Source organism: Musca vetustissima, unplaced genomic scaffold (assembly GCF_032173495.1).
Source record: "Musca vetustissima isolate MV318-11 ecotype Yass unplaced genomic scaffold, APGP_CSIRO_Mvet_v1 utg4332, whole genome shotgun sequence".
Lineage (NCBI taxonomy): Eukaryota > Metazoa > Arthropoda > Insecta > Diptera > Muscidae > Musca > Musca vetustissima.
In genome coordinates, this window is record NW_026882123.1 from 175,180 (window position 1) to 201,546 (window position 26,367).

The 26,367-nt window shown below is 32.6% G+C and overlaps 2 protein-coding genes across 3 annotated transcripts in view; both read right to left on the minus strand.

Annotated features, from left to right (window-relative positions):
* The window catches only part of LOC133328321 (protein ultraspiracle), a 163,650-nt gene that overhangs the window by 35,670 nt on the left and 101,613 nt on the right, over positions 1-26,367 (minus strand). The window lies entirely within an intron of this gene.
* On the minus strand, positions 4,157-8,675 carry LOC133328335 (G-protein coupled receptor moody). Its single transcript, XM_061536906.1, has 4 exons — positions 8,611-8,675; positions 6,964-7,104; positions 5,883-6,053; positions 4,157-5,149 (listed from the first exon to the last, which is right to left on the minus strand). Exons 1-4 carry the CDS (start codon positions 8,628-8,630, stop codon positions 4,351-4,353), a joined length of 1,131 nt encoding a protein of 376 aa, XP_061392890.1. The 5' UTR covers positions 8,631-8,675; the 3' UTR covers positions 4,157-4,350.

A 26,367-nucleotide genomic window follows, 5' to 3' on the forward strand; every position in this document is an offset into this window, starting at 1 on the left:
ACACAATTATTTGTATTGCATTTAATATTAAAAATAAAATGAATAATAAAAGAAAAATTGATCTGGTATGTTCCCCAGGAACATTTAAGCTCCCTGCATCAATACATTGCCCTCTATCTGGAACTTGCCTAAAAATATATAAGGAATTAGTTTCTAATTTAATGAAACTTTGCATTACATACGAATTTTCTTCCATTTTCTGTAATTAACTTCAAATTGAACTTTGCAAATTAAAAAAAAATGTTTTAAATAATTTTTGTGTTTAATCAGAAAACAGCTGATCAGAAAATGGCTGGGTTGCAAAATATTATGAATAAAATTCTTTCAGTAAACTCCAGTAAGTTTGTTGTTGTTCAACTGTCAAACTTGCTCTCTCCCTTGACTCTCTTTTACTGGATTTTTGTGTAAACAGACAACATTTAGTAACATTTGGTAACAATTGTTACCAAATATCGAGTTAACAGACAGAGCTATTGAGCAGTTATCAGAAGTTGGTGATGCTGCGGACTGAGATGGCCTGTCAGAACCAGTGACGTAAATGACATACAAACCCACTCAGAACCATTAGATTTTTGATAAAATAGCTATTTACATTTATCGATTTGGAAATAACGTATGCTTTACTCAAATCCATATTAAATTTCAAAATTTGTTTATCAAAAAAGTTCAGAATTTTTTATCAGTTCTACACCGTTTTCACATGTTATTCAAAATATATCAAATGTAATTCGAGAATTCCATTTGTAATTCACAACATATAATTTGAAATTCGAGAATTCCATTTGCAATTCACAACATATCAGCTGTAAATCGAGAATTTCATTTGTAATTCATAGAATACCTTTCCAAATTCATAGAATTCCATTTGAAATTCATAAACTTCCATTTGAAATTCCAAGTATTTGCGTTTGAAATTCATAGAATTCCACTTGAAATTAATAAAATTCTATTTGAAATTTAAATAATTCCATTTGAAATTCCTAACATTTGTTTTGAAATACATAGCATTCCATTTGTTTTTCATAACATTTTATTTTAAATTCGAAAAATATTATTGGTAACACAAAATTAATATGTATGAATTTGAAATGAATTGGTATGAAATACAACTGAAATTTTATGAATTATAAGTGAAATGTTATGAATTTCAAATTGGATTCTTTGAATTTCAAATGGATTTCTTTGAATTTCAAATGAAACTTAACGAAATTCAAATTGAAATATTCGAATTACGAATGACATTTTTTAAATTTCAAATGTAATTTTTTGAATTTCATACGAAAAGTTTAAAATTACAAATGAATTATTGTGAATTGCAGATGAAATACTCGAATTACAACTGAAATGTTATGAATTGCAAATTGAATTTTCGAATTACAAATGAAATTCTCGAATTGCAATTGAAATGTTTTGAATAACATTTGAAAAAGGTGTAGTAAAGAATAGCCAGATATACAGTAAAAATAATATATGTTATTGAAAATTACTGTATATGGTGATAATATTGAAATAAATGACGTTTACTACATTTTATACAGGTATATGACGTTTTCGACGATTACACCTTTTTGACAGTCGAAAACATGAAAATTCGTCATACGGACCATCCCTGGCTGCGGATGATTGACTTTAAGATGTATAAAATTCAATGTTTAAGTTCTCATATTGTACTCCTTGCACTATATACCTACAGTGATATTTGGCATTACTTAATAAAATTATACTCAAATATACTTAGAAAACATTTTTTTAAACTTATTTTAATGGTATTAACTAAAAAATAAAGAAAAATTATCCTAACATAGCTTCCCTGATTTGATCCAAGAAAACATGCTACTCTAACTCCGTAATCGACCCATTAGTATTCTCGTCTAGGTAGAATATTTCAATCTTTAAACAAGAGAAGACTATTGCATAAATTCGCTTGCCAAAAAAGTTGCTTTCAAGGCCTATATAAGGTCGGGCAGTAAGGACAGCTGAGTATTAAGTTTGCTGTCAAATCACCCTGCAGTAATGGTAATCGACTGATGAATTCATCGACTACCACAAAAATACATCGACAACTATCAAACTACATATTATTCTTTTGATTTGCGAATTGTATATGGTGATGCCTCACCCTTTCAACTACCATTCATCGCTAAAGATTTCGACTAGCTGTCAAACTACCGACAATACTTTTGATCGGCGAATTTTATATGGCGATGGCCCCTTTGGTGATTAATTAATGATTTAACTACCATTCGTCGATAAATTCATCGGCAACATTCCGAGAGAGATTTCGTCCTTGACATCTAAGTTAAAAATACATCATTTATTTTTTAAAATCAAATTACAACCACTTTTAAGATAAAAGTCGTCTTATTTCTAAACAAAGGCAAAAAAACGTAAAAAGTAGAATTAAGAAAAGCAAATATTATGACTTAGTCACGTAATCATGTAGTTGAAAATTTGACTTTTAAATTTTTAAGGTTGGAGACACTATTTTACAAATTACCACTGAGTGATGTAGTCGATGATAATTCATCGTCGATGTAGTCCAAGGCTCATATATAATGTTAACCGGCAGGCGAATTCATGCCTTATATAGGCCTTGGTAGCTTTGATGTAGTAATTCGCCGATGCGACTACCTAATATATGTACCTTGGGTCAAACAATTAATTAAAAAGAGAGACGTCCGTCTGAATATGACATTACTTTAAATAGTGTTCGTTATTTCTCAGCATTGAATTTTAAAACTTTGGAATGGTGTTGTTTATTCGGTGTATACTTAAAAATAATCGAGTACAAATGTTATTCTAAACACATATGTATATGTTGTACTGAACATACATTTTATGCGTATATAATTCTATTATATATAATTATATATATAGAGTACTAGTAAACATATAAATTTGGTACATACAGAAGGCAACATTGGAATGACTTTGTCTTTTATACGTACATACATACTTCTTTTACAAAATAAGTTAAATTAAAACAAAAAAAACCAACAATATTACAAAATTACATACAAACTCAGAAAATACATAAACATAAGCATATATAGACTCTTTAGATTTATCAAAAATAGAATGCATACATGTTCAAAAGTAAATACAAAAGTTCACAGCTCTTGGCTGACCATTGGCTGTGGATTGGTGTACATGTTTTGGATGACATCCCTACCGCTGATAAGATACAATATCACTTTTATACGAGTCATTTGTTTGTTTAGGCACGATTCGATGGTTTAAATTTCTTTTTTTATCATCAATTATAATATATAATAATAGATACAAATAAATAGTAAATATGTATGATTAAAAATACTTTTGTTTTCATTCATTAGCACTTTTATGGAACCGAAAAGATTTCTTTGAGAAAATCCCATATATCGATTGTTACTGTCTTGTGAAGGACCTGGGAGAAGGAGTTTTGTATAGTTATCATAAAAAATTATAGCACACTATGTGCTTAACAATAAGAAGCAGACAAATAATAAGATATAACCTTAAATATATAGTTAATGGAATACAGGTGATTATAGTGCATGGAATGTGCTCTGTGGAATGTGCTTAGTGTGGAGATTGACTTATTTGGTTATTAAAGCATTTGATGGAGTCTTTCAGAGTTTGAGCAATTGTTTATTGGAGTTCTTATTATCTGGAATGACGTTTATGTTCTGACCGTAAGATGGGTTTTTCTTCTGGTGCAACACACTCGCGTTCACGTACACTGGAGCGGGCCGTGTTGTGATGGTTGGACTTGATGTTGTTGCTGCCTGCAGCGGCACCACAGTCGTAACCAATGGCTCCGTATGGGGAACAGGTGTCGCCACCTTCAGTGCTTGTGCTGCCTGTGTCTCCGCCGCCTCCTCCTCGTCCTCTTCCTCCTCCTCCAAAATGATATCGCCGCCCACTAGGGCTATGCGATTGATCTCTTTGATCGGCCGTAGTGGTGCCGTATTGCTGCCATTGCGTTGTATGCCGCTGCTGTTGTTGTTGTTTTGGATGTCTGCAATCGGATGAAGGCTCACTGGAGCCATGGACTGTGGCGTCTCGTTTTTCACTGTCGCCCTGTTCACGCTCTCGATAGATGTTGGCACTGACACCGATGTTGGCACCGTCATTGTTGAGTCCATCATATTTGCTGTATTGTCGCTCGCCACCGAGCTTCTTTGGGATGGTGTCAATTCCATAGCTGGCACTTGGGCGGAGCTGCTGCAACTGGTATTTGGCGGGTCCGCTGCCGACATTTGCGAGACAATAGTGCGACTGTGGTTGTGGCTCAACCCGGTATCTTTCCATTTCTCTAAAACAAATGAGAGTGACTTAGATGTTTGCTCCATTACCATGGCAATAGTTTCACATACCTGCAGCACTGCTGCCACCACCGCCATTTGCACCAGCGCCATGTTTGCCGAAGGGCAATAGGCGTGACGGTTCGCACATGATCACAGTTTTGTACGCCTTACGATACTGCTTGTTCATGATCACGTAGATAATTGGATTAATGCAGGCCGACAGGTACAGCATAATATAACTGAGTATGTGTAAATTGGGGTGCTCAACATCCTGATCGGCCACCTTAGCAATTGTTATGGGCAAATAACAAACAACAAAACTCAAAAATATGGCCAACACCATCTTTGTGATGCGCCATTCATTGCGTTTGGCGCGCACCTCTCTCTGGTCCTTGATCCGGGTGGTTGGTTGTTTTTGTACAGATTCTTGTTTTACGTCTGTCGAAAAACTACTGCTGGACGATACTCTACTCTGGAGATTGCCCGTTTCCACATTACTGCCAGCCGACGGTGGTGGCCTCAGATTATTAGGTATGGAATTCTGTTTGTTGGCGTGACGCTTAAGTCGCTGTTCCGATTTGTGCACAACCCAAAATATTTTCGTATAACATGCGATAATAATCAGACAGGGTATAACAAAAGCGGTGATAAACAGCGCCGTTTTACTACTGTGTCCATGGTCGTCTTCTCGAATCGAACAAGTTCCCAATTTGGGATCATAACCAAATGTACCCCAGGCGCCAACTAAAGTGGGCAACTGCATGCCGTACGAGAATACCCAACAGAAAACGATCATGGCAGCAATCCAGTGACGTTTATAGATTTTTCCATATGAGTTGTGATGGGCAATCATAACATATCTGCAAAAAAGGGGGGGTGGAGAATAATATTGGGTTATATGTTAATTAATAATTAATTAAATATGAAATATATGTACATACATATATGAATATTTTGTGGCAATAACAATTTGAAACAAATTATTGTTGAATATGTGGTGAATAGATATTTTTTAATCTCAAAACTTATTGAGTAGATGCATATTATTCTGATAAACACAATTCTAAAATTGATCATTAAGAATTGAAAAATAAAATGCTAGTAGGGACTTTTAAAAAAGTTAAAATATTTCTGTGAATAGCTGTGCCTGGTTACTTTTCCAGTAATATTTAATCGTTTCATTTAATCAGCTCTTTTTCAGAGAGTAAGACGTTGTTGTTCTCTTTGCAATGATACTGAGAAAAGTAAACAGACAACATCCAGTATGGTTTTGCAAAATATCACGTAATTTCACTTAAAATGCTTCAAATTTACTTTTAAGACTTATTAAGGTAAACAAAAATAAAGAATGCTTTTGACTTTGGCCAAAATTTAAAATTAACAGCTGATTGAAATACATCGAATTGTGCCGGATAAATTTGGCAAACAATGTTGACATTTCCGGACATTATGTTTTATTAAAATTTGGATAAAATTTAGTTTTATTAAGAATATTATAAATAGAAAAACAATGCATAAAGAAAAAATACAAATAAAAAACAATTGCATATTCTTGCTTGATCTTGAACCATGAAATTAATATTTTCGACTTACCTATTGATAGTTATCATGGCAATACATAGCAGTGACACGCCAATATTTCCGTATTGGATGAAAGGTATCATTTTACATAGAACATCTCTTGGCTCCCATGTTCCTTCAATAAATCGATATGCACTGAATGGTAATACCAGAGCGCAAAACAATAAATCGGCAATGCATAAGCTAAAATAACGAAAAAAAAAAATAAATAAATAAATAATATGCCAATTAATACATGTGATAGTTTATAATTCTTAGTTATTTAGATTTTAAACCTTGTGTAGGGTTTGTTTATAAGGTTAAACGATAAGGTCACCTGAGATCTTTGTTGTCTGTCAAAATTGATTGTCCGAAGAAAAAGTAAATACATAAATAATATTTTTATTTTAACAAAATTACTAGTGAATTATTACCATATTTGCGATTTTGAGAAAGAATTTCAATAAAAAAGCTTGACAGCAAAGGAAGACTAACAGCCTGATTCTGTAAAATTAGAAACGAAACAAACCGAACGAATTACTACCAAGCCTTTTTTTATGTATAAAAATGTTTCTTGATTCAAAACAAATGACATATTTTTAAAGGACAAAATCAGGCTGTATATGTAGGTCATCCTATAAGTTTCTAAGCTAACCTGTTTCTTGTTAAAATTAGTTTGGTTATAGTTGTTAAAAAAATATATATTTTGCACGTTTAGACTACTGGTTTTTATCGTTACAATGTGCACTGATTTAGAAGGCATTGTCTAAACGCTCCTTTACTGGTACAGGCTATTCATTTTATTATATGCCTGAAAATATGCAACAGTTTTAGTATTCCATTGAATGGAAATAATTTATAAACAAATTGAACCAATTGAATAGTTTGCACCAATTTTTCAATATTTATTTATTTTATAACAATGATCTCCAGCAACTTAGAAGAAACATAAACTTTTTGAAATAACAGGAAGGAGACAATGCAGTGGATTTAAAAAAAATATATTTATATTTTACTACTAACTAACACGACCACATGATCTTTATTCGGGTTAAAGGCACATCTCTAAAATTTAATAAATTGCATATTATGTTATCTTTATTTTAAAACTTACCTCATTATGAATGCCGCAGCTACATTCCGAACCTTGGGACACTTAATTAATGCCGCCACTGTTAGAAAATTACCAAATATTCCGACTATCATTATTAGCAACGTCATAATGGCAGCAAATGTTAGCATGGAAGATGAAAATCTGAAAGAAAAACGAAGTAAGCTAGTATTAAAGTCAAACGTTCTAGTATACAGCCAAATAGATAGATAGTGGAAAAAAGTTTTCATGTTGCCGATGGTTGTCGCACCACAACCACCAATGAATGTGTGATATGATAACAATTCAAAGAACGGTCTTTGAGTAGTTTGGACGAACATTGATTGGATTAAAAGTTTGTGTCGGTTTGTTTTTGTATTTCGCAATGATGTGATAGGGAGGCATGGTTCATAGCAGAATAACCCAAATGTTTTGATATGTAGTACTGATTTTGATTTGACAATGAAAGGAATTCATTCATTAATAATATTAGGGCCTGTGAAAAATGTATATCGATCAAAACATAATCAGAACCTTTGTACTTTGTTGTAGTTGACATCTTCATTGCACTATTCCATTGTGGTATTTGTGTATGTGAACATGTCGCTCATTTACACAAATATTGGTATATTCCGAAAATCAATTTTGAAGAACAAAATCAAGGTTTATTCATGAATAAATCTTGAACAAAATTCGACGCCTCCGAACCATAGTATGCTAAGTCTGAAAAGTGAGTTTTTCAGTAGAAGCTTTCAAAGTATGGAAGTTTCTTTAATCGTACGTGCCATGCTAAGTACATTTTTGCTTATAACTTTGGTTTGGATTGGCCGATGATTACCAAAGTGTCAGTGAATTTAAATTAAGGACCATAGTATCTAAAAACGTAAAGAACTTTAAAACATGCTTAGTCGACTTAGCATACTATGGTTCGGAGGCGTCGAATTGTTAAAATTTAATGGCAATATAAATTAAAAATTTGACATTTAATAAAATATTATTAAATGGTATTATTAACACTAGAACGCCAATTTCAAGTACAAAAGCAACTGTGCATTTAATGACACTTTTTTTTTAAATATGGCGACTTTTTGTACCTCATAGAATTACGTTTATTATAAAAAATTCACCAAATTTTTAAAAAATGTCATTAAATGCACAGATGGTTTTGTACTTGAAATTGGAAATAGGTCAACATGACCGCCTTCGGCGTTCTAGTGTTAAATCAGAACTATACCGCCATAGTCAAGTCTCTGGTGTGAACAAGTTGTACAGTTTCTGCAACTGTAATATCTATATATATATATATATAGTAGGTAAAAAACCTACATCTCTTTTTTATTATTTTTTTACTATTGTAAAGGCGGGATACATTATATCGACATGCTTATTTTTTGAAAAATTTCCTCTTTAATTTGGGTTCCAAATTCCACATTTATTACGTGGATAATTATGACGTGTTTGTATTTCATTATAATCCAATAAAAGCTTACATACATCATAAATTCGAACATATAGACACACAAACAAGAAACTATTTTTTGGGGGATTGTTATTGTTATTTCTTTCTTTTACAAATAAACTAAGGCACGGTCATGGCACGAGGGTAGGAACATCCACAAACAATGGCTTTAGAAATAATCCCCTCATAATTTAAGCAGCTACTGAACTTACCCATCTGTGGCTTCTGCCATGTTGTCGTCAACGCTGCCGATGCCGGAGTTATTGTCATAGGTTGCGGTACTCATGCTGAAAATAATCAAAGAAATAAAAAAAAACGAATGAGAATATTAGTATTGTGGTTGTTTAATAGCAGTAGCAGAATATTATGCTGATTGCAGGGGGAGGGAGGGTATAGGCTGCCATGTGTAATGTAATGTAGCTCAAATAATGAGTGGGGTGGAATTTTCTTTGATTTGTATTGATAACCTAGTCCCCTAAATATACAGTTGTCAAACAATTGAATACTTATCAAAAGCTTCTGAGAGTTTTCTAACTTTGCAGCAGTGTTAGTGTGTTCAGAGACCCAAATTTATGTTTTGATAAGTTTTTGATGATAATGCCTGATGTTGTAAATTTCAAAGGGGTTTCGAGTAAAGCTAACTCAAAATTAAATTATATGTGTCGGAGGGATTGTGTACATGTAGCTCATATGTTGGAAGAACAACAAGCAAATAGGCACACATTGTGAAGAACAGCAGTTTAATTGAAATGTGTAAATATATTTGTTTTTATATTGTTTTAAAAAGTAGATGAAAGGCCTTGCTATAATCATTACATTAAGAACCAAAAAAAAAAAAAAAATGACTGAAATCTAAATTCACTGTAAGAGTGTGTATATCTAAAAAAATTGGGTTTTACTGTATGGATGCTTATCAATATTCACAAATTTAAAAAAAATTGTTTTAAGCGGCAATAAGTATTTTGGGCAAATCAATTACAGTATTTACTAAATTCAATACATTAAAATTAATTAATTTGTAGGTATTGTGCTAAGATAAAATTTATGCATACTTATTACAGTATGTCAGACAAATGCAATAGGTTTCGATTAATAGATCTGTGTACGCCCCAAAACCGGGTTGTGCAAAGTTTGGTTCATATCGGACATTTCATTCGCCTGATATTGCATTTACAAATAATAAAAATGTTGACCATTTGTGGGGGAGGTACCAGAAGGAGTGGACCTCCCATCTTCGGACTTAATCTAGACTTCGTAAAGATAATGATTTGTGCAAAGTTTGGTTCACATCGGTTATTCCTTTCGCCTGATATTGGGTTTTCAAATATTGAAAATTTTGACCATTTGTGGGGGAGATACTAGAAGGAGTGGACCAATTTGTCCCATCTTCCTACTTGATCTTGTCTTGGTGAAGATAATAGGTTGCACAAAGTTTCATTAAAATCGGATAATCCGTTTGTATGTTATTATAAAATTAATTTTTAGCACAATGGGTCCCATCTTCAAACTTGACCTAGGCTTGGTAAAGGTAATAGGTTGTGCAAAGTTTGGTTCAAAACGGTCGTTCCATTAGCTTGATATTGGTATTATAAATATTGAAAAATTTGACCCTCTGTGGGGGATGTACCAGAAAGGTGGGCCAATGGGTCCCATCTTTAAACTTGACCTAGGCTTGGTAAAGATAATAGGTTGTGCAAAGTTTCGTTAAAATAGGATAGTCCGTTCGCAAGATATTCGAAAATTAATTTTTAGCACAATTTTGACCGTTTTGTAGGAGAGGTAAGAGGAAGGAGTGGACCGATATTCTTCATCTTCGAACTTAAGTAAGTTTGGAAGAAATATTAAGATGTACAAAATCTGAATAAAATCGATTGCTGCCTTCGAGAGTTATCGTGCGCATCTGCCAGACAGGCAGACAGACAGACGGATAACGGACGGGCACACGGTCGGACATGTTTAAATCGACTTCAAATTTTTGAAACGGATTTGGTCCAAAGAAACATGGGGTCTAAAACCAATATTTTGATGAGGCACATTTTCACCGCATCAAAGTGTATATACCCTCATTAGCCATAAGGCTGATTCTTTAAGGCGTGGATTTTTTAAAATATTTTTCAAAGAATATTCTGAGGCGTAGATTTTTTAAGAAATTTTTATTCTGAGGCGTAGATTTTTTAAAAATATATTTTTAGAGACTGTTCTGAGGCGTAGATTTTTTAAATATATTTTTCAGAGACTATCCTGAGTTGTAGATTTTTTAAATATATTTTTCAGAGACTATCCTGAGTTGTAGATTTTTTAAATATATTTTTCAGAGACTATCCTGAGTTGTAGATTTTTTAAATATATTTTTCAGAGACTATCCTGAGTTGTAGATTTTGTAAAAAAAAATTCAGAGACTATCCTGAGTTGTAGATTTTGTAAAAAAAATTTCAGAGACTACCCTGAGGTGTCGATTTTGTAAAAAATATTTTCAAGAATCTTAAACAAGCGGGGGGTTTTTTTTAATATTTGTTGGAACCTTAAACAAGCCGTCGATATTTTTATAAATATTTCTTGGCACTTTTTTTTATTAAAATTTGCTCAAATCCAATTTACATTTGTGTTTTTTCTATTATTGTCCAGATAATACTTAAAAAAAATAAAAAATTGATTTCATGATTTTCATCAATAAAAACTTAACCGCTTACAAAATGTCTCAACCGCTATTCGTATATTTATTCATTTGATTTTCTCAAGAATTTAATTTGTAAACGGATGATACAGTCTGTCTCATTCATCATAAATTATGTTGGTATTATTCATCACTTTTTTGTTTTATATTAAGCTTCCGAAATTCTAAATAAAGTTTCATATTCACAAGAGCAATTGTTTTTTTTATTTTCGCAGAATTCCAATTCTCCAAACAGAAAAGAGGCTTCAGATTTCTGAGAAATAAACGGTAATTTTAATACTATATTTTTATTACACAATAATCAATTACCGATTTGTTTTTCTTTTTTACTTCTATTTTGTTTTCTTTCTTTGAGCACTGAGGGAACTGTAGGGTTTTCACCTTTTCTGTTCGTCTGCTACGACTATCTTCCGGATATCGACTGAGCACAGTAACGGGGTTTGTCTTACTGCCGCCTCGCAGTAACAAATTTTAGAAATCGAAAAAAGAATGCGTTCTTGAGAGAATAAAGTCAATGATGATGATGATGAAGGAGAAGAAGAAGCAGCAGTAATAAATATTAAAACAAAATTCGAAAAGAGATCTTAATAAAAAAATCAACAACAGCAAAGAATGAAATTGATGAATTCATCAGACTCAGACTAATGGGTGAATGAATGCATTGTATGAATGATTGAAGGAAGAAGTCTGAATGAATATGGACAAATGCATGCATATGTACATGTTAACTGTATTTATTGTATGTTTGTTTGTAACAATTACTGTTCAAAGTTCGTATCGCGTAGATCAGATCAGACACTCCAACTTCCATGCGAGTATGGTGGTGCTAGTTGGTGTTGTCCATATGGGTTCACATCATCATCATCATTCATTTATCCATCTAGCTATCTATCCACCCATTCATTGATAGATACAATCAGTAAAAACAGACATATACACTCACACACACATTATATGGACGGGTTGGGTTAAATTGGTGCCAACATTCGGGTTACGTTACTCTTATTTTTAAATTAGTGTCAATTAAATAATTTAAAAGGGTCAGTTTCATTGCGCCTCATTCATACGCCGCGTATTGCTTGTTTACGTTTTCTTTTGGGTGCCTAGCCTAGCCTCCTCGTCAAACAAGCTTCGTTGCTATTTATATGTTGGACATTCAGGCAATTTGGTGCGAATGCACTCTTGCCTTAACCATTTTCATTAAGTTTCCCTACTCAAGCGACGTTGGTCTGATGATGGAAGAAATGTTGTGGTATGGGACGATATAAATGAGCTTATTGAAAGGTCATCCATCCAGCAGACACAAAAAACGAAATTAATGTAACGATAACAATTGTGGAATTAAAATGAAGTTTGATCAGTTAGACTGTACAAAAACACACACTTACTAAACACCAAAAAAGCAAAAATTTCAGGCATTTTTTAAAAGAAATCTAACAAAGTTTTTTAAAAATATTTGTAAGGACCTCAAGAAATGCTAGGATTAAAAAAAAAAATATTTTCTCAGAGACTATCCTGAGGCGTGGATTTTTATAAATATTTTTAAAGATATCTTACAATGCGTGGACTGTTTAAAAATATTTTTTTCAGAGACTATCCTGAGGCGCAAATTTTTCTAAAAATATTTTTTAAGACCTCTAAGAAGGCGTGGATTTTGGAAAAAACTTTTATGAACCTTTTGGATTTTTTAAAAATTTTTTTTACGGCCTCTAAGAAGGCGTGAATTTTCGAAAAATATTTTTTAGGACCTCTAAGAATGTCTGGATTTTTGAAAATTATTTTTAGGTCCTCCAAGAAGTCGTAGATTTTTGAAAAATATTTTTAGAACCTCCAAGAAGACGTGGAATTTTCTCTAAAAAGGCATGGATTTTTTAATATAATTTTTTTCAGAGACTATCCTAAGCCTTTGAAAAGGCATAGATTTTTTTAAATATTATTTTTTCAGAGACTATTCTAAGGAGTGGATTTTTAAAAATGTGTTTTCAGAGACTATTCTGAGGTGTGGATTTTTAAAAAAATGTTTTTCATATGAGGAGTATATTTTGTAATAATATTTTTCAGACGCTATACTGTGGAGCATATTTTTTAAAAATATTTTTTCGGATACTTTCCTGAGATGTAATCCTGAGACTTGAATTAAAAAAAAATTAGAGAGGTGTGGATTTTAAAAAAAAAAAATTTCAGAGGCTATCCTGAGGCATGGATTTCTAAAAATATATTTTGCAGAGGCTAATAATATTTTTTAGAGACCGTCGTGAGGAGCAGATAAAAAAAATTCAAAGACTGTCATGAGGCGTGGATTTTTAAAAATATTTTTTAAGAAATTATTCTAAGGCGTGGATTTCTTATAAATATTCATACTATTCTAAGGCGTGGATTTTTTTAAAAATATTTCTTCAGAGATTATTCTAAGGCGTTGATTTTTTAAAAAAATCTTTCTTCAGAGATTATTCTAAGGCGTTGACTTTTTAAAAAAATCTTTCTTCAGAGATTATTCTAAGGCGTGAATTTAAAAAAAAAATTCTTCAGAGATTATTCTAAGGCGTGGATTTAAAAAAAAAATCTTCAAAGATTATTCTAAGGCGTGGATTTTTTAAAAAAATATTTCTTCAGAGATTATTCTAAGGCGTGGATTTTTTAAAAAAATATTTCTTCAGAGACAATTCTAAGGCGTGGATTTTTTAAAAAAATATTTCTTCAAAGATTATTCTAAGGCGTGGATTTTTTAAAAAAATATTTCTTCAGAGATTATTCTAAGGCGTGGATTTTTTAAAAAAATATTTCTTCAGAGATTATTCTAAGGCGTTGATTTTTTTTTTAAATATTTCTTCAGAGATTATTAAAAGGCGTGGATTTAAAAAAATATATATATTTCTTCAGAGATTGTTCTAAGGCGTGGATTTTTTAAAAAAATATTTTCAGAGTGTATTCTAAGCGAAACAAATTTATTGTTCTTTTTAATTGTGTTTTACAAAATTTTGCAGTGTAAGAAGTGACAACTTTGATGTTTCAGTATGTCATGATGAGGCGTTGCCAGGTTGAAGTGATATTATTTTTGAGTGGTCCAAAATGTTGCGAATCTAATTCCGTTACTATTTTATTTAAATATATAACTTCAAAAATGAAAATTTTGCCTCAGAAACCTGACATTGGGCCCATAGTGCAATGGTAGGAAAAATACAAAACTCAAAGTTACAGTAATATGACTATTATCCCTACCCAAAATATAAATGGTCATCCTTGTATAAAGCTTATTTCCAATTAAATATCCATGCCTTCACTTATATTTGTCATAAGCCAATATTCACGCATTTTTTTCAAATATGGATCTCGAATAAAATAAAATATATCCGGATTATGGTTTTATAAACATTGGTATAAACCCATAAAATTAACTATTAAAAATTTACGATTCAAAAGCAACAACAACGCCAACAACAATTTAAATTGTCAAACTTTCTTTCGATCCAAACTTAGACAGTTTAGCGGTGTTAAAAAATCAATAAATTTTAAATTGTATTGCCCAAGAGATGATATGCCACACTGGCACCACCATTACAGGTACGGTGGGTTCACAATTTCCACACGGAATTTAAAAGTCTCCTCGTTGGCTGAATAATGAGAATGGTAATGGTTGAATTTATTACCTTACTTCCGCCAGTTCTCATATTCACGGCTATTCGTTATACTACCCTCGGATGTTTGGTTCGAATGGTGGATGGATATGGTCGGTCACCAAAAAAATTGTTTTCACACAATTTCGTCCAATGGCAAAGTAGAGTGGAAGTTTATACTGTACTTTGGCATTCACCAAGTAAGTATGGAATTGAGAACATATTGTTTTGTTAATGTACATTAGGCTATGTAAAAATATACAAAATAAAGTAATAGATTTTGAAATATAACAAATATTAGAATATAAAGGCTATGTTCAAGAAACGGTAAGAACTATATAATGGTATTGTTCCAGAACTGAGTAAATAAAAATGCAATCAAAATATAACCCATTTGCTTTAAATTTTCGATACGATCTCATATTTTGCCATTAAACTTAAGAAAAAATAAAACACCACTTTACATCATCAAAACCCAACGAACTAATGTTGGAAATGAATACACATATTGGGGTATATATATATATATATATCTACCAAATACACATGTAGGCATATACATACACATCTGGGTATAAAAACAAATTTCCATCATTTTATGAAAAAAAAAGTTCAAAGATCAATCAACCATTAATTGATTACTGACTCATTCAGTGGTGTTGTTGTTGTTTTTGTTTGCTGTAGGTTTTCAATCTTTTAGAACTAAAATTTTATTTGTCGTTGTTGTTGTTTTTTGGAAAACAAGAGAAATTTTTTGTTTTATCTTTCAAAGAAGGGGTTTTTATGTTGAATATGAAAAAAGTGGAAGAAACCATTTTATGGGTCTACATTTAAATACATAGTTTGTACATTTATATGAAAAATGAGAAAAATTTGATAAACATGAACTTTCGAAATCGATTTATTCTTGCCTGTTCATCTGACTCTTCGTGTATTGTAGATGACCTTTGACGAAAGCTATTGTTATTGATTCGAAATCTGTGGTATAGGAATAGTGATCATTTTCTATAACAGAAACATTCGAAGCATAAGAATGTAGGATACATTAAATTTCTATTTTGTAACCCTAAAAATTTTGCGATTACCAAATAGAGTAAAAATCATGGATAAACTGTGATAAATATGTGGTGTATGAAAATATACACCACCGATTTTAAATCACTCACAGAAGGATTTGATTTAAACCAATTGAAACCGATTTTGATTGAACCGAAAACGATTTGTATCGAACCGATAATTATTTAAAAATTCACAAAGGATGAAAATCTTTACGATGAAGTATAAAATGGATAGCTACAGTATCTGAGTAGTTTGGTGTGAACACCACCTGAGCCACAGGTGGAACAACGCCCACCAGCACCGTAGTGCTGTACCAATCAGCGACCAAGCCGAAGGCACAATCGGCGACCCTTGGTAAGGGGTGAAAACACAAACCCTGTGATGCTCCCCAGGGGACCACACCGATGTCCTGCTGGATCGACGATCCAGAGTCACCTGACACCCGCAGTACAGAAAACCTCCGATCAGGCTCAAGATTGATGCCACTACCAGATCGAAACTAGTTCGGGCTGGACATGCAATTAGTTAACCATGACTGTCAGTCCATAAAGCGAAGCAATGTAATTTAAATTTGGTGAACGAATAATTATAATTTGAAACGAATAATAAAATTTGACCAGCAAAATGTAATAACCACCTATGCACCAAGATGCTGCGCTATGGTACCTTGTTGTGGGGATATATGTCAGCCAATAACATAAAAATTCGGCCTTAAACGGCATTTACATTAGGAATTTTTACGGGGTTAACCTACTTTATGAGGATTTATTTGACCTAAATATAATGGAACTGACAATTTAAACCCACTGGGTTAACCAAATCTGGTACAATGTAAACGTACTTTTAAGCATACTGATGAAGTATTTGGATCATTCCCCAGATCTCATTCCCATTAATATTTGTGGGAATTTTGAAATGTAAAATCAATAACCTTTAAATCGCCTTTATTTTTTATTACTTCGGCACATATCGAAGGCATAGACTCGATTAAATTATTTATAATGGATTCAGGTATTTGTTTCCAGATAGCAACAAAAATATTTCAAATTTAGAAAGTGCTGTCAAAATAAAATAAGAAATCAGTCGACTATATTCCGAAGCAATGTAATTTAAATTTGGAGAACGAATAATTCAAAATTTGACCAGCAAAATGTAATAACCACCTAGGCGCCAGGATGCTGCGCCATGATGCCTCGGCGATGTTGTGGGGATATATGACAGCCAATAACATAAAAATTCGGCCTTACTGACGAAGTATTGTGGGAATTTTGAAATGTAAAATCAAATCACTTCGTATTTTTCACATGCTAAGGCCATCCCATCATTTCACATATTAGGATCTACTAGCATGAATGAAATCACAACACTTTACCGATCAAATTTTGTTGACTAAGCTTCGAACTTCAGAAGCAATGATTAATTATTGGGAATTTCTTAAGCAATACCAGTTCTTTCGAAACCGCAACGACTCAACCCATTACATGCTATATTTCGGTTTGTTTTTTTTTATTCCAATAACAATTTGTTGCAATAAAATGGAAAGATGATAACAAATTCTGAAAAAAAAAACAATTCTCGTAATCGTAATGAATCAAATGCGGTTTTATTAATCGGATGTATTTTTGAATTTACGCCACAATCAGTAATCATTTTGGTTTCGTATTGTCTTTGGAGGAGTCTTATCATCATATGAAAACCACACACGCACAAACAAACACACACACAGTGGGGTGTGTAAATTAAAATTTATTATCTGTTAGGACAAATGAAATGGGATAGTCTTGTATACTTTCGTTTCTAATATAAATGTTTGTAGTTTGTTTGTAGTTCATTTTTATTTCACAAAACTTGACTGAATAATTCAATGGGAAAACAAATATAGCCATATTTCACTGGAAAAGCGTTCGGTTTACTCCAAAAACTAGCAAAAATTGTCGAAAAAACTAAAGAGTTTGAAATCAAAAATTTCGTTATGATCTCGGATTTTCTGGATTAAAGAATATTGATTGGAGAGATTAGTTATATAGCAGTAAGAGTTATAAGGACCAAATATGAATATATTGTTGAATAACTTGATTATGACAAATAAATTAGCTGTTCATGCATATTTATGAATTTCTTTTGTTGTTTTTTTTTTTCGTTGTCGACACATTTCCATTTGTCGTAATCTTCGGATAAATATTAAAACTCTATGACAACTGTAAAAGGTGGTCCGATGAATATAACTGGATTCTTCGAGTTGGAAACGATTACTCATCCACAGGTGATACATACGATTTACATTTCATCAAGTATTTTGATGTAGGAACAATCGGCATGGACAGACAGACAGACAGACAGATACACACAAAGGTATGCTATCTTTTGAATGTGGTCTCATGTCTCCTACGAGAACTGTTGCAACAACGACAACAACAACTCAGTGGAACGTAACTCTTTTTAAAGCTGAATCATCAAAAATGTTCGGAAACAATACAAAGACAACATGGAAATAAAAAATGCATATGAAGCATTTTTTCTAAATTAGTTTTAACAACGTTGTATGTGATATTGTATACTTGATACCAATTATGAAATGAATCTAGTGGTTATTTTGCATCGATACCAAAATATTTGTGTAACACTCATTATATTGGGATAAATATGTATGTCTTAATATTTAAAAAGTAAATTTGCTATTATATTGGGTCGCAAAAGTTTTTTATACAAAAATTTTACAGTACTGGACAAAACAAAAGCAACAAATATATTGAAAAAACAAAAAAAAATTTAATGTAATTTTCAGGTCACAAAAATCCACATAAATTAAAGTATACATTGTTACAAATTTAAAAGCAAAAATTATATTCGATTCATCTATATATATATATATACATATATAAGAGCTTAGTGTCCTTAAATGTGCACTTAAGGTTATTATTGGAGTGCAGTGTAGGAAAAGTACGAAAAGCACAAAATTTGGTACATCGTGGACTTGAGTGAACAGACAGAACTGAAATTCTTAAATTTGTACTTACGATTGCTATTTGAAAGCAGGTTTGGAATATTGAGCTAGGTTTGTAAGATGAGTATGAAAAGTACAGAATGGTACCAACTCTGTTATAATTTGCTCAAATTTGAACTTACGATTACTATTTGAAAGCAGGATTGAGGTACATTTGGAAATTTGTACTTATGAGTACGAAAAGTACTAAATTTGGTGCGGTTTGGACTTTGATCGAATTAAAATTTCTATTAGAGTGTAGGATTGATGTAGTTTTAGAAATTCTTACTTATGAGTATGAAAAGTACTAAATGATACTAAATTTGGAACAATTTGGATTTGGTTGAACCCAGATGTTTGAAATTTAGATTATTGTTAAAGTGTAGTATTGAGTTATGGCGACAACTTTGGAAAATCAAATTTATGTGTACGAATAGTAAAAAAGAATAGAAAATGCACTAGATTTGGATTTGGGTAACGGAGAGAGCTGGGAACCTGGAATTTAGAATGTCGGTCACTGACGGAGAGTTAGAAAGAAGTACCAAGGGGATTTTGGAAGTAATTGGTACTAAACTTAGTGGTGGTGATGGTATGGAGGTAGTCTTAAAAAAGTGTACTTATATGTTCGAAAAGTGCTAAATGAAACTAAATGTGGAACCTGTACGTATTTGCTAAAATCTGAACCATTTTTAATCTGTTTAATAAAATAAAAAAATGGATTTCGGAAAATAGAGATTAAGTATGTTAAGAGTACTAAATGGTCATAAGTTTGATATTAGATGTAGAAATAGAAGTTGAATTCAGAACTATAGTACAACAAATTATACAGTATTCACGATTTCCATATGAAATAATTTTTTATACAATGTACCGGGTACAAAATTTTTGTGTGTGCAAAACAAAAGCAATATATTAATGTTTGGTATAATAGCCTTTATATTTTATTACTACTGCACATATCCGAGGCTCTACTAAATTATTTATAATGCATTTAGGTATTTGTTCCCAGTTGGCCTTATGGGCTTCGAACAATTCTTATTGGAAAATTTCTGACCAGACACACTCCTTCTCTTCAAAATCTCAGAGAGATTTTCGATCGGATTTAAGTCTAGCGATTGCGTTGGCCAATCCAGTACATTCCATTCGCTGATATGTAAGCATTTGATTTTCCAAAATACACTTATTTATATATAAATGCTTCCACGATCCATAATTCCATCGATTTTATGAACACCACAATGCAATTTCCAGGTTCAAGCTCTGTACCTGAGCGACGCCGTACTGTACACATTCTATGGAATTGATAAAATTAAACTTGGACTCGTCGCTGAACAAAACGGTTTTCCACTTTTGGATGGTTCAATCAAGATGTATTTTTACAAAATTGAACCCAGAAATGTTTTAATCAACAATTTTAGCCAATTAAATTAAACATGTAACACAAATCTTTTCTGCTTATACCCGACTTTAAGTAGGAATTTATTGGCATGTCTGTAACTTCTTAAATTATTTTCGATTGCTCATCTGCGAACTGTGCTATGGTGGATACTTAAATAGAGTGTCTTTACAATCTCTTGAGATGTATCAAATGGATTTTTTTCAACAAGTCACAAATTGTTCTATCGTCCGTCTCAATGTCTTTCGTCATCGCCCACCTGAACTTTTTTATTAGTCTACAAATAACAGATCGGTTAATATGTAACTCTTTGGCAAATGATATTTGTGATTTTTCATTCCTATATATAGCAACAATTTGAGATTTTAAGGCTTTACAATATTAATCTGGGGCCATCATAAAATGAACAGTTAATGCGAAAGTTAGGACAATAACGAATTCAAATATTACTGAATTTCATTGCTCATGACAAAGAAGACTGTTTTAATCAAAAGCACCGATTTCGATTAGTTTACTCTTTTTGCATACTTCATGATTTGTTGCTAATTGCACTTTCTTCTTTTAACGATCCACGGCTATTGTCTCATTTGTAACATTACTGTACCTCAAAAGCTAAGAGAACTTTATTATAATTATTCTCATAAAATCATAGAGCAAACATTCATGTAGCCATTATGTGACGTAAAACTAACATAAAAAGATGCATTTTGATACACATTTTGTTGCTTTTGTTTTGCGCTGCACTATATTTTTGCAATGATAATTTTCATATTGAACCAGCTGCCCCCGAAATGAAATCCTATGTACAATCAGTTTCAGATACATACATATTATTTATGCATATCCGTCGTCAATCGTACATACTCTCGTACACACCATCATCCTACAACATTTCCCCTCTTCATATGTACATGAACAATTACCATTTTATCATCATTATTATCATCGTCATCAATATTTAGTCATAAATGTTGTTGCTGGTGGTAATGCGATATTGTGTTAATTGTCTATGAAATTGTCTTAATTGTCTATCATTAGCATACTCGCTGGCATTGTCGGCTTGTGGATGAATGAATGGCTGGCTGATTGACTGACTAGTTACTTGGTTGGTTAGTTGTCTGACTGCTGCTGCGGCCGCCTTTACATTGAGTCGAACCAGCCACGCAGCCAGCAAGCAAGTCTTATCAAAATCAATGTTTGTTTGATGATTTCCCACCATCGCCCAATGCAACAATCAACAGCGTTCTTATCGCAGTGGTTAAGAGGCACTACAATGATGAGCACGCACGTCGTACATACGACCACCAACAACCATGTGATTGTTACTCCTCTTTGCGTACTGAGCAACAGCAAGCAGACAGATTTACGAGTGAAGAAAGTGCGTGATGTACGAGCATGCAGTTGTGAGACATGGGAGCGCCAACAAAAACAACAATTATAAGACGAACGCAACAAGTGTAATATCACACCATCGATGGGAATAGATAAGTTCACGCGCGCAAACACAAAATTTACGTCGTAAATATGGTTTGTTGGTGCCTTATAAATGAATGAAGTAAAGTAAACTAAGGTGTTAGGAGAATTAGTTCCTATAGAAATCTCCTACGAGTTCTCAACAGGTACTCGCCATATATTGATAAATTAATAGGGTTGTCAATTCATATTAGAATTCATTATACGAGGTATGTTATGTTGCCGAAATTAATAAATACTTAAACTGATGTAGGTTAGAGATTTGTTGTGGGTATCACAACATGCGAGTTCTTAGCATGACTAGATTATTAATTCCTTAATAATTCCGGGTCTTGTATATACATTTTCGTAGAACGAAGAAATTTAAGTAAGGATCTTTGTATTGCCCTATTTTTCGCCAAAAATTCTTAAAAAGGTAAAATTAATCGGTTTTGAAATCATGCCGACTACTAATTCTAAATGAAACATTATAGATGATTAGGTTTAAAGCTCAACACTATAGGTAGGTTTCTGAGGCAAAAATTCATTTCTTCCATTCATATAGTTGAATGATATAGTAACGGAATAATTCTAATAAAATTCTTGTAGCTTTTGAATTACAGCAAAGTTACAAATGAGAAAATATCCGTGGATCGTTAAAAGAAGAGAGTGCACTGCAAAACAATAGCAACCAATCACGAAGTAGGGAAATAGAGTTAACCAATCGAAAACATTAAGGGTATTTTTGATGTGAACTGTATTTTTTGGACATGAAAAAAGAAATTCAGTAATATTTGCTATAGTTCTTGTACTAACATTCGCATTAACTGATCATTTTATGAGGGCTCGAAAAAATATTGAACTGCCTTAAAATCTCAAATTATTTCTAAATATAGCAATGGAAAATTACAAATATCTATGGTCTAATAGCTAATATTAGCAGATCTGTTATTTGCAGACTAAAAAGTATAATAATACATATGACGTAATAACTGTGCATTCGGTGGGCGGCCTCGGAAGACATCGGTACGTGACGATAGTATAATTTGTGGCATGTTCAAAAAAAAAAAAAAAACTATTTGATTAATCTCAAGAGATTGTAAAGGCACTCAATTTAAGTATCCACCAAAGCACGGTTCGCAGACGAGCCATCGAAAATAATTTACCTACAGCCAAATTGTTGGTTATATTGTTGACACGGAAAATGTGGTATTATGGTCTGGACTTGCTTTTCGCATTGTGGCGTTGGATTTTTTCATAGAATCGATGGATTTTTCAACGAGCCAACAACCCGAATGACACTTGGAAACTTGTTAAAGACTGCATATCAGCCAATGGAATTAAAGTTCTGGATTGGCCGGCACAATCGCCAGACTTAAATCCGATCGAAAATTTCTTTGGTGTTTTCAAGAGGAGTGTTTCTGGTCAAAAGTTTTCCAATAAGAAATTATTGTTTGAAGCCCTAAAGCACAACTGGGCACAAAATCCTGAAGTCATTATAAATAATTTTAAAGATTCTATGCCTCGGAGATGGCAGAAGTAATACAAAAATAAAGGTTATTGTACCAAATATTAATATGTAGCTTTTGTTTTGCACACACATAAATTTTGACTAGACATAATAATTTCGTTTTTCATAAAAAATATAAAACATAAATAGAATATATATTTTTTCTATTTATTCTATACCAATGTATACTTTAATTTATGTGGGATTTTTTTGTGCCTTGGAAATATACAATTTTTTATTTTTTTAAATATATTCGTTGCAGTTTTTTTGCGCAGTACTGTATATATACCAGAGCTATATCTATATCTGATCCCATTCCTCTTAAACTTTGCAGATATGCTTATATGCGTGTTATAAACATCCGAACATTTGCTACAAATCTGGCATTGGGTCCATAATGCATTGTTTGAGTTTTATAATGTGTCTGTAGATATGTTTAGTCCCAGTTGTTGTGGATTTTTTCCATATCCTTCATGCCTTTTGGAAAAATATCACTTTTTCTCATATTAACTATTAATCGATCTGTCCTATGGGACGTTATTCTGAATGTCTTTGCGTTATGCACTATTATTCTCGAACAATCAAGTTTCTGTGGGATTTCGGAAAAAATCAGGTTGTCCTGACAGTATTGAAGGAGATATTGAATGATTGTTTATTTAATTATCAAAATATATATTTTTTTATCGTATGTCATGTCATATTTTGAATATCCATAAATATAGTGAGAAAAAATATAACAAAACAAATTATTATTTACAAAATAACTGTAAACAGAGTGTAAATATATGAAGAAAACTATAGAAAAATTGTCTGTGAAAATATTATTTTTACAAAAACTGTGCTATTTGAAGTATCGTCACTGCACACATCATTGAAATATGTTTTTCAATTTAGTTTAAGATGTGCTCGTAGTTTTATAAGGAGTTTCTCTAATCGATAACAAGAATCCATAAGACAAAAGTTAGACCCTAACTGGGGGATACCACCATCCCGCAATCTATGTACCCTCATATATGTACGTATTTCTCAATAATCAATTTTAATTAAAGGGGGTAATCAATGAAAAATTCTCCCTCAGTAGTTATGGCCAACGGTTGGATTGGCAATACTTTTCAATTATTTTACTCATTCTCACGATCAATTAAAAAAACAACAACATTCATACAATTATAAATTATATTTACCCCCATATATATACACATGCACGCATATACCGCTATATCGTACACACATATGTATATACATACATATATTCCCTTTAAAAGATGCTGAGTGTAAATTTTTCGAAACTTGACAAATGGTTTTGCCGTTTTAACTGTGACTCTTGGTTGGTCGGTCGGTCGAGAGAAATGTGAAAAGACAGTCAGACAGGGAGGGAGAGAGCGATTGGAGAGTTTAATGAAAACAGAGAATGTGAACAAGTGTTAAGTATGTTTTGTTTTTTTTTTTTGTTATACAAAGACAAGCTATGATGCAAAGAGTCAACTGAAAGGGGTGGGGGATGGGGGGGGAGGGGGGCTATTGGCGAGGCCGTTGCGTTGTACAATTTCCAGGTAAAAACACAACAAAATATTAACTCGATTAAAACGGTGATTCAACATTAAATATTGTTTCCAACATCATTTAAATTCTGTTGTACTGATCCAACTGACTGGCTGACTGACACTGCTGCCATCAGATGACTAATAAAGAGTATTGAGAAATGAAAACACTTGCTTTGTTGATGATATTGTTGTTGTTATTATTATTGTTGGGATATATGGGATAGTGGCATTGTAAGGTGTTTTAAGGCAGGAATAGATGAAATGGTCGTTTTTGTTGTTGTTTTTCTTATTTGATTGTTCTTTTATTGGTGTATAGATTTGCGTTGCTTTATTTTTTATTTACCTGTTTGATATGTGTAGTGTTTGCTTGTTTGTTTGTCTGTCTATTTGTATGTATTTTAAAAGGTATTCGATTAAATGCCTTGAATTAGTTGTTGTTGTTGTTGCTGTTCGATGTTTGTTCGCTCCGTTTGTTTACTTTTCACATTTCACTCGTATGTGTCATGATTTATTGCTGGGCAAATTTTTCTTGGGCAGCTCTTTCGAAGCAAGAGCGTACTGTAATGACGTTGTTGTATGTTAGTTCGTTCGTTTGTTGCTCCAATAATAAATTATTGAATTTATTTGTTTTCGATTTAAATTCGATCTCTAATCAAATCACAAAAAAAGCAAACTTGTATATTGTATTGGAAATCTTATTATTGAACACGTACGTACGTTTGCCGCATCGAGCACTGCGATAAGGTTACAACACACAATACTTTGTTTTTATCGAATGATTGGAATGTTTTTTTTTCGGGTTTTTTTTAGACTTTTTAGCCAATTATTGTTCTCAAGTAACAGTTTCGGCTTTGGCTGTTCGTAGTGACATCACTGAGTATGAATTTTCTCCATTGAATTATTATTCGCCATGGCGCAATTCGAATAGTATTGAACTGAGAACAAGTCACTACAAATAGAATTTATTAATAATTCTGAACACAAAACAACCGACCGCCATAACACTGAGCTTTGTGTGTTCTGTTCCTCCCAATAATTAAACAGCACAGACACATGAACAGATTTATAAGAAACGCGCGCGATCACAATTTACAATAGTTTGCTGATATTTTTTTCAATGAATTATAAATAATGGCACAGTGTAGGGCATTTACTTATTTTGGCACAATAATCCAAATCACATCAACTTTCTTAGAAATCAACAAAATCTTACTTTAGATCTTCAAAAGTGCACAATTGTAAAACTCCACTTTAAAACACATCAAATTAAAAAAAAAAAACACACACACACACTACTGGCCAAATAGCGACGAAAACATCACGATCACCGGGTTTGATGTTTCAAAACAAAAAATGAAAAAAAAAAAACAGAAAACTGAAAACAAAAATTGAACGTTTTAAACTTCTTCTTTGTCATCCGGTGGTGGTGGCCGTTGCCGATCGTTGCTTGTGACTCTGTCGATTGTTTATCAGCGAATGCTTAAGAGAACGGCCCGAGAGTCAATTCAAAGCGCGTTAAATACAATTCATTTCATTTTATGGTCGGTTGGATGGTCGATCGGTCGGTCGGTGGGTCGTTTTGCCATTATACAATATTTTTACTTTAAAGCAAACCAAAAACTTCGCGCCCTGTAAAACTGAAACGCAGCAGCATTGACGACGAAGTTGGTGGGACATCGTTGTTATATGAGCACGTACGTACGTACAGATTGACAGACGGACGGACAGACAGACAGA

Excerpts from the sequence above, each read along its gene's own strand:
- LOC133328335 (XM_061536906.1), bottom strand. The coding sequence starts at position 8,630 with ATGGCAGAAGCCACAGATGG. Across the intron at positions 7,105-8,610 it reads ATGGCAGAAGCCACAGATGG|ATTTTCATCTTCCATGCTAA; the intron begins GTAAGTTCAGTA and ends TTTTTCTTTCAG. Across the intron at positions 6,054-6,963 it reads GCTGCGGCATTCATAATGAG|CTTATGCATTGCCGATTTAT; the intron begins GTAAGTTTTAAA and ends TCGTTATTTTAG.